The sequence below is a fragment of the Sander vitreus genome, chromosome 19 (assembly GCF_031162955.1).
Source record: "Sander vitreus isolate 19-12246 chromosome 19, sanVit1, whole genome shotgun sequence".
NCBI lineage: Eukaryota > Metazoa > Chordata > Actinopteri > Perciformes > Percidae > Sander > Sander vitreus.
In genome coordinates, this window is record NC_135873.1 from 8909319 (window position 1) to 8925936 (window position 16618).

The following is a 16618-nucleotide window of genomic DNA, read 5'->3' on the forward strand; positions in this document are numbered from 1 at the left end:
TGTTTCAGGCTGCACACCTGACATTCCTCAATCTGTTGCCTTGCCCTCTTCCTCTGCACCTCCGCAATCGTCTTTTGTTATGTAAATGTCATGATTAGATGCGCACAGGCCAGTGGGAGGTCAAAGGCAAGAGAGGGAAGCAAAGTGAAGAGGCATCGTTTTATGCTGCTCCAACAAGTCCTTAAAAAAAGGTTTAATATCAAGAGGTGTCTTATCTTCTATCTATCTGTCTGTATCTGTTTACCTACTCTGTCACCTTTTTCTTTACTTAAATTCTGTTTACGGCTCCTTTCTTGACAAAATGTTGTTGTTTTTCACAAGCATCCTCTGAAGTATTGAAAAGAATGGAGAAAAAAGTGAGCTGTATAAAAGATACAACACTGTTAAGACTTACGAAAGTTCAATCACAAAGCTGTGTTTGTACCGCTTTGACTCCATCGCTAAAAATCCTCATCTTACAAGCTGTAGTGACAAACCAGCCTTAAAGCAAGCTCAAGGCAATCATTTGTATTCTTATCAGCTTTAACCACTTGACAAATACTATTGATGTTGCACCCATGTAACTGCATCTCCCAAGACCAGGTTACACACTGTGCAATGAGCAACGTCCAGGGAAAATAGACATTGGTTTCCTCTGGTACAATCTATGCTAGTGCTTCCCAGGTGAATGCATTGATCAGTGATCTTGTACTGTATCTCAAGAACAGAAAGGATGTTTTAGCATTGGGAGCAGTCTCTAAATACCCCGTTAACTTTTCTGGAACATTTTAGAGGGATTATTCCTTAAATTATGCTAATTCATTTCTTTTTACAGTATAGTTGGGGTGGGTAATAAAGTTAAAGTCAGTTTCACAAAGTCGTAATCCTGAAGATTTCAGTTCTGGTTAATTTGGTGACACCTGTGGTTACTTGTGGTAACAACAAATGCGATTTGATAAAAACACTCAAGCAGCTCAACTTTGTCAGAAATAGAACAGAGGAGCAACTGTGCAGGTCAACTAAACAAACTTGCGTTGTTTAAATAAAGAAGTCAGTCAAAATAATTGCAACTGCAATCTGATCTGAAAAATGTCAACCATGAATGATACTAAAAAGTGTTTCATGAGCATTTTAAGGATTATAACTTTAAAAAAAGAAAAGCGTACATTATTTATCAAAAAGGGGAATCATTCTAAGGAATATAACTTTAAAGGAAAATCTTGGTATTTTTCAAGATTTTATCTTCCTAATTGTGGCTGTTCTGGCTATGGGTCATACTAACTTTTCACTCCTTTGCTGTACATATTTGGGAAACACACCTCTGGCAGAACAACGTATATCGGGACAAGCAGCGCTAGACAAATTAAATTATATTTTACATAAATAATTTATAATGCTCGTCTCTGAGTCCAAACAAAAGTAAACACAGAAAGCACAATTCTCTGGATTAGCTATTGTAGCTAACTGCATAGGGATCTATGAAACATAGTAAACACGGACACAATTAATTATGAGAATAAGACCCAGGGTGAAAAATATCAGAATTGCCAATATTGATAGATAGATGGTGATAATGCAAATGCATGCACAATCGCATACAAAAAATCTGACTGCAACAAACAAAAATATTCAAACTTGTAAAACTAATACTTGAGCAACTCATTGTGTTAGTTATTTCAGTACATTTTGCTCATAATAATTTATTTTAACAACTTTATTAAATAACAGTATCACTATTCATAATAAGACTTTAGTGAAAGTCAATAAACAATAATATTTAGTTATTGCCCAGCCCCACAGTTTAGTCATCTGCTTAATGTTAGGTTTTTCAGTCTAAAGCATTACAAATCTGGATGAACTGTATTTGTTTGCAGATGAATTGCAGAATTCTCTATTTTATCTCTAAATATCATGTCACATCTAATATCCTCTGACCCCAGACAGACCACTGGCTCCTGAAAGAACATCTCGTTGAGGAACCTCATATCCTTTGTGGTGAAACGGTTGATGTGTTTTGTGTTTCCATGGTGACCCCACCGTGCAGCACATAAGACAATAATGAAAGCTCTCAAAGGCCGCAGGGGCACCAGAATAGTGCACGTCCTCAATGTTTCAGCTATTGTGGCACTTGAAGGAGTTACACAACCTGACGTTCACCCTGAGAATGTTTCCTTCCCCCATCATCTCGGGGCTTTTGAGACCGGTAAAGATTGGGCTTGCTAGCAAAGGGATGACACACGGAATGACAAAACTCCTGTGTCTGTCTGTCAGGCTTGGTCTTTATCTGACTGACATTTGCTGGCTCAGGCTCATCCAGGCTCTGGAGAAGCCAGGGATAAGAGTCAGACACAGATGGCTTTTCCCTTGCAATTCTGTCTAGTGCAAGTTTCAGTTGGGGGAATTTTTTTTCCAAATCTTCATTTTGTTTTACAGACTCTCTGAAATATAATTGCCTCTACAAAAGTATAAGAATACAGTGAGTCTTCACATCCTGCAACAACGTGTTTTTTGTACTATGTTTTTTTTGCAGGGCTTTATTCTTTTTGTCTGCGCTGACCTAACCTATTGGTGATTAAGGCTTAATAGGGCTATTACTTAAGCAGAGACATTTCTTGTCCTCTTGAGTAAGTCAAAAGAACAATGCAAGAAAGCCTTGTGCCATTTAAAACTGATGAGCCAAAGCCAGCATGAAGGAGTAGAGGGGGGGGTGTAGGTGTTAAATTGATTGGCGAAAGAAAAAAGCATCTGCTTTGCAATAGCTTCACAGTTGCCTCAGAAGCATGCCTGCTATTGTTTCCAAATAAGGATACCCACTTCTGTGTGCCGAGGAGTGTCTCCTTCAGAAGATGTGTAAGAGGGATAGAAATTGTTGCATGAGAAACATTTAGAGACTTTTTTTTTTTTTTTGCAGATTTTCAGGCCCTTGATCCATTTTCTTTTTTCATAGCTGCCTCAAGTCCTTTTCTGTTCTCCAGGCAGTTCGGAGTTAATATGTAGGCAGAGAACAAAAGACAGGGGATAGAGGGCTGGAGTCAGCAGCTGATCCAATGACAGAAATGGCATTGAGGCGAGAGGGTCCCAGGTGTAGTCATGACTCAAGCAGCAATCCAAGATAGGGGGTTGTGTTTGAGGGGGGGCAAGGAGCGAGAAAGTAGCATGGGGGCATCATGGAAACTTGCGTCCTGTGTGACAAGCTGCCTGTTGTGTCCATACTCCTTGACAGCAGGAAAAGCAAAGAGACAGGACACCTGACCCGTTTGACCTTCTCCAAAGTAAACCGGGACTCTGACTTTTGTTACTGAACAGCAGTGGCATGAGTGTGCACCTCTCTTATCTCTGCGTTTGTTTCGGTAAACTTGAGTCCAATGGTTTGACATCACTGGTGCTCCGATACCAGAAATGTTTGCTGACTGGAAAGACCAAAATGCTATGAGAAGATGTTTTTGCATACTTTTTAAGTCTTTCGTCTCACCCCCTCCCTCCAAGTCCTTACCACAATGTGCATGTGTGTGTTCTGTGTTTTACTGAACATCCAGCATGTAGCTACTGGTTAAATAGTTACTACTGAAAATACAGAGAAATACTTTTTAATAGGAGCTAATACTGGCACAGCCTCAATTCCCAGATCAGCAACATTGACCATGAGCCATTTCTGCTTTATTTTGTGCTGATGGCTGTTCATTACCTTAAACATAAAGGATTGTAAAAAATACATTCTAGCCATAGGGTTCCAAAGATTTCGGCCTTTTGGCTATAAACAAAATTATCACATTATTTCTTGAACTGAAACTATAATTTTTGCAATGTATGTAAGTCACATAGTGTGTGGTTGTGAAAACACGGGTACACCTTCCTGTATCTCTATAGTTGTTTTATAACAAGGGTTAAACTGAGAACCTGATTATACTCATGTTCTCATGCTCGTTTATTGTGTGCATTTCTACACCGGGTGTGGTTGTGTGCCTGTGCACTTAAGTCAGGATCGGTATTGTTGTCACTCTGACTCCCTCCCTCCCTGCTTCTTTCTCTTACACTCCCCTTACTCCCTCTACAGAGTGACATTTATTAATTAAATATGTGTACTGCCGCAGGATGTGCTTCCCTTTCCACTATCTCCAGACACTAATAATTACATTGGCATTTAGCTCCGTGATAAGCCGACCCTATGGCCTTTATGAAATGTTCCCTGGGCCCGGATACTGTGCAAAATATAGACTGATGCGATGCTATAAATCGATCCATCTGCCTGTCTTCTTGCTTTTATCTTAGGAAAAGAGGCACTGTTAATTAGCATGGTTAAATAATCTAACACCTGGTTTTCACATCATTAAAGGCTGAAATCGGGCTTTGCTGGAAAGATGGAATCGGTGGGCTGTTTAATTGAAGTTAGAGCTGATGATGATGTTATTACAGGTCAATAAATGTCACAGGGACCACTGCCATTTATAAAAAAATACTCCTCTGTAGCCTTTAAGTATAAAGGTTATTTTGTTAATGGCACAGTGTAGACTTTAGGGCTCCATTTATCATGTTTTGATTAATATGGTCCAAGCCAAATATTTGTTATATAAGTTTATAAGTTTTTAATCGAATTCTAGAGTTTGAAAACACATTTTATTTTGACTTCCACTGACATACAGAACACTAAGATATGTACATGAGGCAGTTTTAATAAGCAAAGAAAATGACGGATAAGCTAAGCTCAACTGCGTTAGTGTTTCCCTTTAAGATTAGGCCTTTGCAGATCTAAGAGAAATCAGCCAAAAAGCTTTAGAGTATTAAGTTTGATTTTGCTTTACCTACCATTACTTTGCCTCAGGTGGCCTAATTCGGCTGGTGCATTGCAAGATATAATGTGGCTTATCAGCTTCAGGAATGTATCAATATGCCTGAAGGAGAACTCCGGGCAATTTTTACGTTAATCTTGATCGCTAAGTATGCGAGTACTGTCGATAGCAAAAAAAACGAGCCGAATCAGTGCTAGCAATATGGAGCTGCTGCAGCTAATGCCGAGAGCTCCCACTTAGCTAAAACATCAGTTTGGGGGGCATATCATAAAGAGTGCCTTTGTGCCTCTTTAACAGACACAAAATGCAATTCAAATGTCTGTGCAACATGAACAGGGCCCTTACATGACAACAAGATGCGTTTTCAACTCAGACATTGTTTAAATTCACTTACCCTGTTAGCTCTTAGCTGCCGTCTGGGATGAGTGAGTGTGTTCAGCCAGGCTTCAGTAATAATCATCACGCAGCAGTTCTGTGTGTATTTGTAGCATATATATCCATTTTGTGTGCGATCCATCTGGCGTTGGTGAATAGTAGTCTCTGCAGTGGCGAACTGTGTGTTAGTTGCCTTAGCCAGGCTAGCAGGCCAGACCGGCATCCTTCTACTTCCTCCCCGCCTGCCGCGGCCGACAACAATCCACGGGTGGCCGCTGGTCTGGTGGATGTCCTCCAGAGGACAGTTCATGCTTTTGGGGGGAAATTTTTGCAGCGAAAAAAGTTTATTTCCCCCTCAAAAATAGGTAATTGAGCACTGTAGTGGTTATGATCATATCAGTGACTATGTAACTACATGGAAACGGGCCACATGATGCCTGTTTCTTGTAAAGTAACAGCGTTACAGGAGGCTAGCTGTAGTCTTGCGCTGAAGTCCCACGGGAATTCAGTTGTAGCAGGAAAAGGTAAACAATAGTGTGCAGATCGGAGCGTAGTGTGTGAAGAGTGAAGAGCGGAGGTGTTCACAAGGGAAGAAGCTTGGAGTAACGGAACTATGGAGCTAGAGCTATCCTTCAGTAACGCTATTACTGTATTCTATTATGAATTTAAACAATGTCTGAGTTGAAAACGCATCTTGTTGTCATATAAGGGCCCTGTTCATGTTGCACAGACATTTCAATACATTTTGTGTCTGTTAAAGAGGCACAAAGGCACTCTTTATGATATGCCCCCAAAATTGCCGTTTTAGCTAAGTGGGAGCTCTCGGCTGCAGCAGCTCCATATTGCTAGCACCGATTTGGCTCGTTTTTTTGCTATCGACAGTACTCGCATACTTATAGCGATCAAGATTTGAGTCTAACTTGTTCCAGAAATGTCCAAGCTGAAATGACCGGGGAAGGTACCATCTGGGCTTTAAATTGGACCTTTGGACTTGGGGGGGAATTGTATGTACCATTCGGTATCCGGTAAGATGACCAGTGTTCTTGCTACCTTGGGAAATCTGCACTTTGACTTATATTATTTTGGTCGATGTTTCGTCCTCTTCTGTCAAAGGGCCTGAAGGGGATCCGAACAAGTACTTTTTCTATCTGAACAACATGCTGTGCCTCTGTATTTGTCGCTGGGTACTTGACTGAGGATAAAAGCCGAGTGCCAGAGATGATTAGAAGAGGCAAACTGACAGAAGTAGCTGGCAGCTTTATTACATATGACTTTCAGTTCATGTATATGAACATTCAGTATGCACACACATACTGTGTGTGCTTTAATACTGTGTATGAGTGGTAATATTTTCAGTTGTGTGGGTTCATTGTAATAGATCTCATCTTTTTGTTTGTGCTGTTTCCACATATTTGCGATGCATTTCATAACTAAAAACCCAATATTGTCTTGCCAGGTGAATATAAGTGGTATTTGTAGAACTGCTTCTGGGACTAGCTGTATCTATCAAATGACATAACACAGTATGTAGCAATGTTATTTGATCTTCTCTCTCTCTCTCTGTGTGTGTAAGGCAATATCTTTGCATACTGTTATATCAGCCCTCATATTAGTTTGACTACATCAACTGTAGATCTAATTTATTGGAACTTTTGGGGAATTTTCACATAACAGGAGTCAAATTTCTTAGAAATTGCAGTTTAGATACAACTTACAGAGTAACTGATGCTACATTAAAGTGATAGACGCTTAATGCTATTTACCAAAAAGTCAAAGTTCATATAATACTTCCAAGTTGTAGTTTGGGTGAAGATCTAACATGGAAAAGGTTGAAGGTCATTACAGTTGTACACCATGAGAGTGAAAAAGGTTCACATTAGTTTCCAAATCTTAATTTGTTTCCAAATTTTAGTTTGCCAAGCGAGCAAAGATGATTATTTTGATGGGTGTAAAACAGTGGTGAGAAATGAGGATTGCTGCAACCATGAGTGTAATGCTTGAATTAACGGAGCAGAGTCTTACAAACTAGTCTATAGTACATGGCTGATACTAAGGTCTATTTTCATGAATGATTAATCTAACTATTCAATTAAATGTCATCACAAGTTCTGAAACCCATGATGCTGTCTTCAAATTTATTTTTTTGTGTACGACCAACATCTCAGAACTCAAAGATTCTTAAGGTACAATCTAACAATTGCTTACAAATGAGAAGCTTGAACCAGCACATTTTTGACATTTTTGCTTACTATCTAACCAAACTTTTGCTTATTGTTTAACAAAGGTCGAGCTCAACATGCTAATAGCGTGTCACCAATAACAAAAGTGACTGAATACTGCCCAACAAACGGTGAACTTCAGCCCCATTCAGCTCATCTCTAAGTGCACACAGCATATTTTGTATGCTTTTCAAACAAACACATTTCAATTTGGCTACGGAAAGCCTACCTAAGCACAAAAGAACTTTTCGCCGTTCACATCCAAGGGGATTCACAGCACCTGCCTTCCAGTCCAAATGTCCACATCCACAGTCGTGTTTATTAGCTTAGCTTAATTGTGCATAGTATCTAAAGGTCAGTGCCTGCTGTGATACATCGCTGCCAAAATGGCTTCCAGGGAACAATGTTTCAGATGAATAAACACTGAAAGCTGCACCACCTTCCACCCCTCCATCCTTTACCTCCCAATGTGCAGCAGCATCACATTCAACTATTTCAGGCCATGCACAAGGTCCTGTGACTGATGGGCATCCACTGGTACACACCGCCTCACTGACTTCCATTTCAGCTGGCAAAAGCAGCAGATTAATTTGCTTGTCAATTTCTTTCCCCCCTTTTTCTGCAGGAGTTTATTCAGATATAGGAAGAACGATGTGTTTGTCCTCCAGTGAATTAAAACATGCAGTATATCTGTATAACTACAGCCTACCCCATGATTGATGGTATTTGACTTCTATAAGCAGTAAACTTCTTCCGTTTGGCTGTAAAAGCTGATTTAATGAGAGAGTGACTTGAATAGATAAGCAGATATGGCAGCAGGGATTATAGGGAGGTGAGCTGGGAGATGGATGATATGCAGTTTATTATCAGTTATGTAATGCACTTTTTATAAGCCCATACCTGTGGGGCCAGCAGGCACTCTGCAAAAGATGCGAGATTGCGAACTTGTGTGCACCTTAAGATATGTGTGAGAGAATATACATGCTTTACAGGACATGTGTAAACTTGTGGTGCAGGTTGTCCATTACGTTGTATTAAGAATTTACAAGAGAAGAGAAAGCCTTATATGTTGAGTCACTGTAAATATACAGAGGCTTTATGTTTGATTTATGTGTGTGTTCTATTTTACTTAATCTGCTTAGTTACAGTGTTCGTCATACTGGTTAAAAAACGACTCTTACCTCTTACCCCCCCAGGCTTTGTTGGGCGGAGGCCATCAGATGGATCTCACCAAGTTTCAGTACACTCTCTGGGACATCCTGACAAAAGGAGACAGTGTCAAGGTAAGCTCCATCATTCGGCCACCACCCACTTCTTTGTTTTTTTTTTTTAATTTCTACAAACTATATTCTTCATTCACTCCTTCATTATTTTATTCCATGGATTAGTTCCAATTTACACCCAAAAGTTAATTGACTCATCCTCGTTAAATAGGTGGTGCTGGAGCCTTGGTGACATTCTGTGACTTATTGTGGGTCTTGTGAATGTTGGAACATACTTCTCCACAAAGGGGTGTTGTTTGTAAACGTTCAAGAAATAAGACATGTTTATCGTCTTATCTAATTGCAGTCGGTAAAACAGTGTAAATTTGCATGCCAAAGTTACTGTGAAAATTTACTTTGCCTCTGTTAGTGAATCCGATGATTCTGTTTATTGACTATATAAGTGCTGTGTGACCAAACCCTTATCTATCATTGATCGCTTCCTTCATCCACCTACAGTAGATTCAAATAGTCTCAAACCTTTCCCTCTCTGTCTTTTTGCTTTGATCCATATCCAAAACTTTTCCACTGGCTGTTTAAAAACAATGTCTAGATAGATGTACATATGAAAAAAAAGCACTGGTATCTTCACTGAATGTGAGCAATAACCTCCTGGTACAATGTAGAGACAACAGAAAACCTACACGATAAGCACAAAATGAGGAAAGATTATATTCCTTTTAACCGAAATGTGCAAAAGCTTGATTACTCCAGAGTTGTAAATTTAGCCGCTGGTGATTTAAAGCAGTGATATTGTTCTAGTTACCACATTGCGATTAGATTTATCTTATGGCTCTATTCTACCTCGACAGCCACAACACAAATAACCTCATAATACCTTCTTTTCTCGAGTCTGTGCTAATTTAGAGTACCTAAACTGCCGGCATATTTTATTCTGAACACAGGTTTATAAACCACGTTTTCATCTGACAGCTAAGGCCGAAAAGAAAATGTCGGTCCCTCTCTCTATCTCCTCACGCGGAGCGTACGAGATACCATCCTTTCATTTCCGCTCCTCCAGATAAAAAGATGAGAGAGGGAGAGGACGAAAGTGAGGCCTATCGCTGGGCAGCAGTGATTGAGTCCCTTCGCTAAGCCACAGCGAGGATCTGCTCAAATAACCCACTCTGCCGATAAGAAGCTAGTCATTTCCATAGACAAAAAACATTGGGGTCCAGATTAGATTCACCATCTGCCTGGCTTATCTTAGCGTTGCTCCATCATTGAATGTGAATAAGGCAAACTCCTGTCCCCTGTCTTTTTATGAAAACACCACTGAAATACATTTACTTGAAATGGAATAATTTTGCACTATTATTGTTAGTAGTAGCAGCGCTGGTCTAAATTCGATGCCCGCATTAGAAATATCAACAAAACTTCCACTTTTTTTAAGTAATCTTTTTACCATTTTAGTTATTGCCAGAGTAATACATTTTCTGTCACAGATGATCCACAGATGGATGCTTTCATTGCTAGCAAGGTTGATAACTCTAAAGCTCAACAGCAAATTATCTAAAATGCAGCATGATCAATGTTATATATTTTGTTGAGTTGTGTATAAAACCCAGAGAAATCTGGAAATGTAATCAAGGACCAGGTCCATGTCATTTGGTCGCAGTCGCCTGTCGATGGCGACATATCCCCTTGGTGCATGCGTCAGGTTTGTGGTTGTCTGCCAGAAGCTGTCATAAATTTACTTTTTATCCAGTTTTCACCCCAAATTCTTACAATACTCATTCAGTGTTTTTACCGGTTTAAATCACCAGGTCTGTTTGTTTTGGTGAGTAGGAGACCTCTGTGGATAATTTGGCTCCTGGTAAAAACTTCCTGAACGATGAACACTAAAGGAATCTTAACCAAGAGAAACTGACTGCAATGACAGTATTGCTCCGTCTTTTGTTATTGTTTAGATTGAGAGACCCATGACATCATTGAGAGAAAATGACATATTGTATTTTTAAATCATAAATAATAAACAAAGAACAATTTAAAACAACACAGTATCAATAAAACAAGAAAAGTCAAACATAAAGATAAAAAAATAAGTGAAATAACTAGGGCTGTCAAAATAACGCGTTAATTTCGATTAATTAATCTGAGAAAAAAATAACGCGTTAAAAAAAATAACACGATTAATCCATTCCATATTGATGTTTGACCCGGAGCCGTTCTAGCCACCATTGGACTGTAAAATGAAGGAGGGAGACAAGAATGTGCTGCCTGGATCATTAATTGGAACATTTACTTCTAAAAATCTTCTTCCTGCTAACCCTGGCTACCGAAATCTGGTGCCACTGATATGTCTGTGCTTCTCTCTGATGCTCTGAAACAGACGATACAGGCAACACAAACACCGCTGCACGTGACGTTAGTTAACACTATACTCGACAGCAGCTAACGTTAGCCTACCGCTAGCTTGTAGCTGGATTAAACACGGTTAAAATGCTGACAGCAGTAAAGTTTGACTGTGTTTTACTTTAGAGGATTCAACACCGGGATGTAACAATCTGCAGCTGCCGTCGGAAAAACAACACAGACGGTGCGTTCAATGAAACTGGTAAACTACAGCCTCGTGGTGCATTTGAAGTTATTGTAAATGTCCCTTTCCCATCTGGTGGTTGTTTTTGTCGTTCAACAGCGATTTACTAGTGAAATAAGTTATTGTTATACATTATTATTAAATCATTTAATTTTGACCATATGGCCTTAGCAATAAACAAGCCGTTCTTTAATGTCGCCGACTGTTGTTTAGTACCCTTCTTTTTTTTCTTTTTTTTACTTTCTTAAAAATTATCAGTTCAGGCACCGTTAATTATGTATGCGATTAATTAATCACAGAGTATGTCATTAATTCGATTTTTTTTTTTAATCGATTGACAGCCCTAGAAATAACTAATAAGGTTTCTTTCCTCTGAACCCCCTTGAGGTCTCTCTTCATTTAACCCAATCTTGACCTTTAACTATTATCCAGTCACATTTCAAGCAATTAGGCATTGAAAAGTCTCCATTGACAGAGGTGTCCAAACATGACCCTTGAGGTAGATGTTCATTTTCTGTGAAACTCAAGATATGCAAAGATGACAAGTGTTTGATGTCTTTGACTAAACAGAAAGGGCTGTAAAGATACAGAGTTTTAGTCCTATCCTGGTAAGTATTTAATGTAATTATGGCCATGACTACAGAGCATGTACAGTGGGGCAAAAAAGTATTTAGTCAGCCACCAATTGTGCAAGTTCTCCCACTTAAAAAGATGAGAGAGGCCTGTAATTTTCATCATAGGTACACTTCAACTATGAGAGACAAAATGAGAAAAAAAATCCAGAAAATCACATTGTAGGATTTTTAATGAATTTATTTGCAAATTATGGTGGAAAATAAGTATTTGGTCAATAACAAAAGTTCATCTCAATATTTTGTTATAAACCCTTTGTTGGCAATGACAGAGGTCAAACATTTTCTGTAAGTCTTCACAAGGTTTTCACACACTGTGGCTGGTATTTTGGCCCATTCCTCCATGCAGATCTCCTCTAGAGCAGTGATGTTTTGGGGCTGTCGCTGGGTAACACAGACTTTCAACTCCCTCCAAAGATTTTCTATGGGGTTGAGATCTGGAGACTGGCTAGGCCACTCCAGGACCTTGAAATGCTTCTCTACGGCCACTCCTTCGTTGCCCGGGCGGTGTGTTTGGGATCATTGTCATGCTGAAAGACCCAACCACGTTTCATCTTCAATGCCCTTGCTGATGGAAGGAGGTTTTCACTCAAAATCTCACGATACATGGCCCCATTCATTCTTTCCTTTACACGGATCAGTCGTCCTGGTCCCTTTGCAGAATAACAGCCCCAAAGCATGATGTTTCCACCCCCATGCTTCACAGTAGGTATGGTGTTCTTTGGATGCAACTCAGCATTATTTCCCCTCCAAACACGACGAGTTGAATTTTTTTTACCAAAAGGTTCTATTTTGGTTTCATCTGACCATATGACATTCTCCCAACTCTTCCTGGCGGTGTAGTGTGTTACTGATGGTAGCCTTTGTTACTTTGGTCCCAGCTCTCTGCAGGTATTTCACTAGGTCCCCCCCGTGTGGTTCTGGGATTTTTGCTCACCGTTCTTGTGATCATTTTGACCCCATGGGGTTAGATCTTGCGTGGAGCCCCGGATCGAGGGAGATTATTAGTGGTCTTGTATGTCTTCCATTTTCTTATAATTTTTCCCACAGTTGATTTCTTCACACCAAGCTGCTTACCTATTGCAGATTCAGTCTTCCCAGCCTGGTGCAGGTCTACAATTTTGTTTCTGGTGTCCTTTGACAGCTATTTGGTCTTGGCCATAGTGGAGTTTGGAGTGTGACTGTTTGAGGTTGTGGACAGGTGTCTTTTATACTGATAACAAGTTCAAACAGGTGCCATTAATACAGGTAACGAGTGGAGGACAGAGGAGCCTCTTAAAGAAGAAGTTACAGGTCTGTGAGAGCCAGAAATCTTGCTTGTTTGTAGGTGACCAAATACTTATTTTCCTGAGGAATTTGCTAATAAATCCATAAAAAATCCTACAATGTGATTTTCTGGATTTTTTCTCATTTTGTCTCTCATAGTTGAAGTGTACCGATGATGAAAATTACAGGCCTCTCTCATCTTTTTAAGTGGGAGAACTTTGCACAATTGGTGGCTGACTAAATGCTTTTTTGCCACACTGTAGGTGATGATAATTTGTGGCACACAGAAGCTCATTCTTTTATTTTTAGATGAGGACAGGCTGGTTGTTGATCAGTGTACTCAGTTCTTATAGGTAGAGTATAAAGGTTTGAAGTGGTACAGGGTATGATAAAGCATGTGCTTTTTACTTTTCTACTTCAAAAACAACTTTTACTATTGTTTGTTGTGTACATCTTACTTTCCGCTGCTGTGATGGAGTTGATATATTCATCATCATATGCAAAACGACCATAAAACCAGCTTGTGAAAAGTGTTGATGTGTGATAACCATTTTTATCAAGCAATCTTAATCTTTGCCTCTGTCACTGTAGGAGATGTCGCAGCTGCTGTATGGCACTTAAACATCAGTATGACACTTACATTTTCAAGGGCTCGTGAACCACTTGTAAGCGTTTGAGTTTCCATACCTCTTGGTGTCTTGCTCTTCACTGCCACATCAAGCATCTTTGTCGCATCCATTATGTTTAAAAAAAAAAAAAGGATCAGGAAAATAGTGTATTTTAGAATGTGCTGCATTAACACTGGTGACAGATTTTGACCTTTTCTCACAGATACAAAGGACAGGGTCTAATTGTGTTATATTGAAGCCTTTGCACAGTAGCTGTGGCGACTAATGGCGTTTTTTAATCCACACTTTCATACCACATTTCATCCTGGCAACGGAGACCGTCACAAGCGCAATGGCCATGACAATGCTTTCTTTTTTAAAAGAAAACATTGTTAATGAATCACTGCATCTCTCATACAGCCTAATTAGGAGCTAATTATTCGGGCATTTCTTTAATTTTAAGTGATTTTAACCTATCCTCCCTTGTCTCATCAAAGGGTTGCCATTAGTGCTGGATTACTGCTGGCCTTAGTTACAGTACATAACAGGTGAGGCATTTGTTTACCCAAACACTGTACATCAAATTTATTCTGCCTTGATAAAAATCAGGGCAGAATAAATTTGATGTACAGTGTTCTATTCTTTGCATTTGTGGTTTTTAAATTAGAAAACAACACATACATAACATTTCCACTTTCTTATCAGCACAAAAAGATTGCAGATTATCATACTTGGCCTCAATGTTCACAGCTAGCATAGAGTGTTATTTGTAAATATATATCATTGGTTAGAATGGCAATAAATATACAGTAGTTCAGTTTCAAATGTCAAAGTGCATCCTGGTTGAAAGCAATTGATTCACTGTCTGTAATTTACCCACAATAAAGGCACTACAGTAGCTGAAAGGGTTGTGACAATATGCTACATTCCCCTCGAGCATCATCAGTGAAAATATAGAATTGTCTTTACACTTCTTTTGGAAAAGCAAGAATCAGCAGTGTCAGCAGTAATAGCAAAATCTTTGGAGTAGAGTACAGCCGAATTAGTGGAGTATATTTGGAGTTTGGGGGTTTTGCTGTGGAGACTGACGTGCTGTTAGGGGTACATTTGTGTGAACATTTAATGGACCCCCTGCCGGTCTCTCCATTACCCCCCTTGTAAAGAGGCCTAAGCAAACCTGACATCAAGAGCATTTGGGGGACTCTATCGCCAGCACATTTTTTACCTCCCCCTTGCTCTCCCCTCCTTTTAAGCAAAGATAACTTTGGTGAATATTTCATGGGGTACATTGCCTCAGTTTCACTGTGTTGAGCAGGGAGAGCGGCACGCTATGACGACTGACAGGCCTACACGCCAGCGTCCGCTAGGAGACAGCCTTTCTTTTTGGTCTGTCTTCCTGACACTCCTACTCCTTTTCCCCTCCTGTTTTCCTTCTGTCACAGACAACAGTTCTTTTAGGCGAGAGTCTGGCTGCTGATCATTAAGCTCTTTCTTTAAATTTTAGTATGACTACATAACTTCTGCCGATCCATCTGACACTGTTTCAAAATGCCAACATATGGGTGCAAACCTGTTTTTGCACAGACTGCGACAATTATAGATTTGATTACATGCTTTTAAGATCACTCAGAAACTTAACTGTGCTTTTTACATTCTTTTGTTACATTGAGTGAATTATGAAAAGGGACATTGACATTCTTTGCACAAGAATTCATTTTTTCACGTGACTTTGAAAATCCCTCCCTTTTTCATGATGCAGAATTATCCCATCTGCCTTAACCTTTAAAGGCAGTTACACACCTGGCCGATAATCGGCCGTTGGACAGTCTGGCGATGTCAGTGACTCGAGTCTGTTCGGTGTGTTCCGTGCCGTCCGTTGGAGGAGCTGTCGGCCTTCATTTTAGCCGACCTGACATGCTCAGTCGGAGACAGGGCAGTCGGGAACCACCCAGAAATGGCAAGCGGAATGAGCGTGACTAAGCCTCTCAAAATCTGACGAAAATCTTTTAAACTGACCTTTGTCAATCTGAAATGAAGACAGATTCAGCAACTGTATGGCCTATTTCTCGCTTAAAATGTTTTCAGAAACATGTTTTGGTGAACTATTTTAGTAAAATATGAGATCGTATTCTGAATGAGTCGCCATTAATGGCTGGTTGAAAGATCCAAAATCCAGAAGCAGCAGCCAGACCCACGTGACACGTTCGTCCAATCAGCTGCCGGTTTTCATTTTTTGGGCGACAATACAGATTAGCGCCTCCTGCTGTTATGGAGAAGTATTACGTCTCGTCGCTTTGGTGTGTTCCGAGGCGCGGGGAGACTGATCAGTCCAACTGCCTTTTCTGCCAACGGTCGGCCGTCTGGTTGGTCTGCAACAGCCTTAAAGCTCCCTTAGCCTTCCTCCTTACTCAGCTGCACATTATAGAAATATGCTGCATCTACCTTAAAATAATACCACCAAATAATCACTTTTGTTGTTTCTTTCAGCGCTACTCAAATTCCAGCAGAAACCTCTCAATATCGTATTTCTCAAGTGCAAGCTTCAATGATTGCCTTTACTGTTATTTGACAGCACACTTAATTTCCCTCCCCAACATTCAATTTCATGGAGAGATGAGAAAATTACGGTGGCCCTGAAGTGCAAATCACAACAGCAAATAGGAAAACACAACGGCAAATAGGGAAACACGACAGCAAATAGGGAAACACGACAGAAAATAGGGAAACACGACAGCAAATAGGAAAACACGACAGCAAATATGAAAACACTTTTATTTTACTACAATTTTAAAACACAACGGCATTAACTTCTACCGGAAAAGGTAGGGCCTATCTAGCAGAGGACGGACCCTCCTGATTGGACAGACGGACTGTCTGTCTTTTAACAGGAAGGAGAGGTGAAAAACACAGAAACGCGCCTACGTTTAACAGATCAGGAGGGTCCGTCCTCT

At 40.0% G+C, this 16618-nt stretch overlaps 1 protein-coding gene across 3 annotated transcripts in view; it reads left to right on the forward strand.

Annotated features, from left to right (window-relative positions):
• Nucleotides 1–16618, forward strand: part of LOC144534255 (glucosidase 2 subunit beta-like) — a 123063-nt gene that overhangs the window by 29130 nt on the left and 77315 nt on the right. For all 3 annotated transcript variants that reach the window (XM_078276087.1, XM_078276089.1, XM_078276088.1), the window contains one exon: nt 8557–8643. In XM_078276087.1, coding sequence (XP_078132213.1) covers nt 8557–8643 — 87 coding nt within the window. The remainder of the gene's footprint in view (nt 1–8556; nt 8644–16618) is intronic.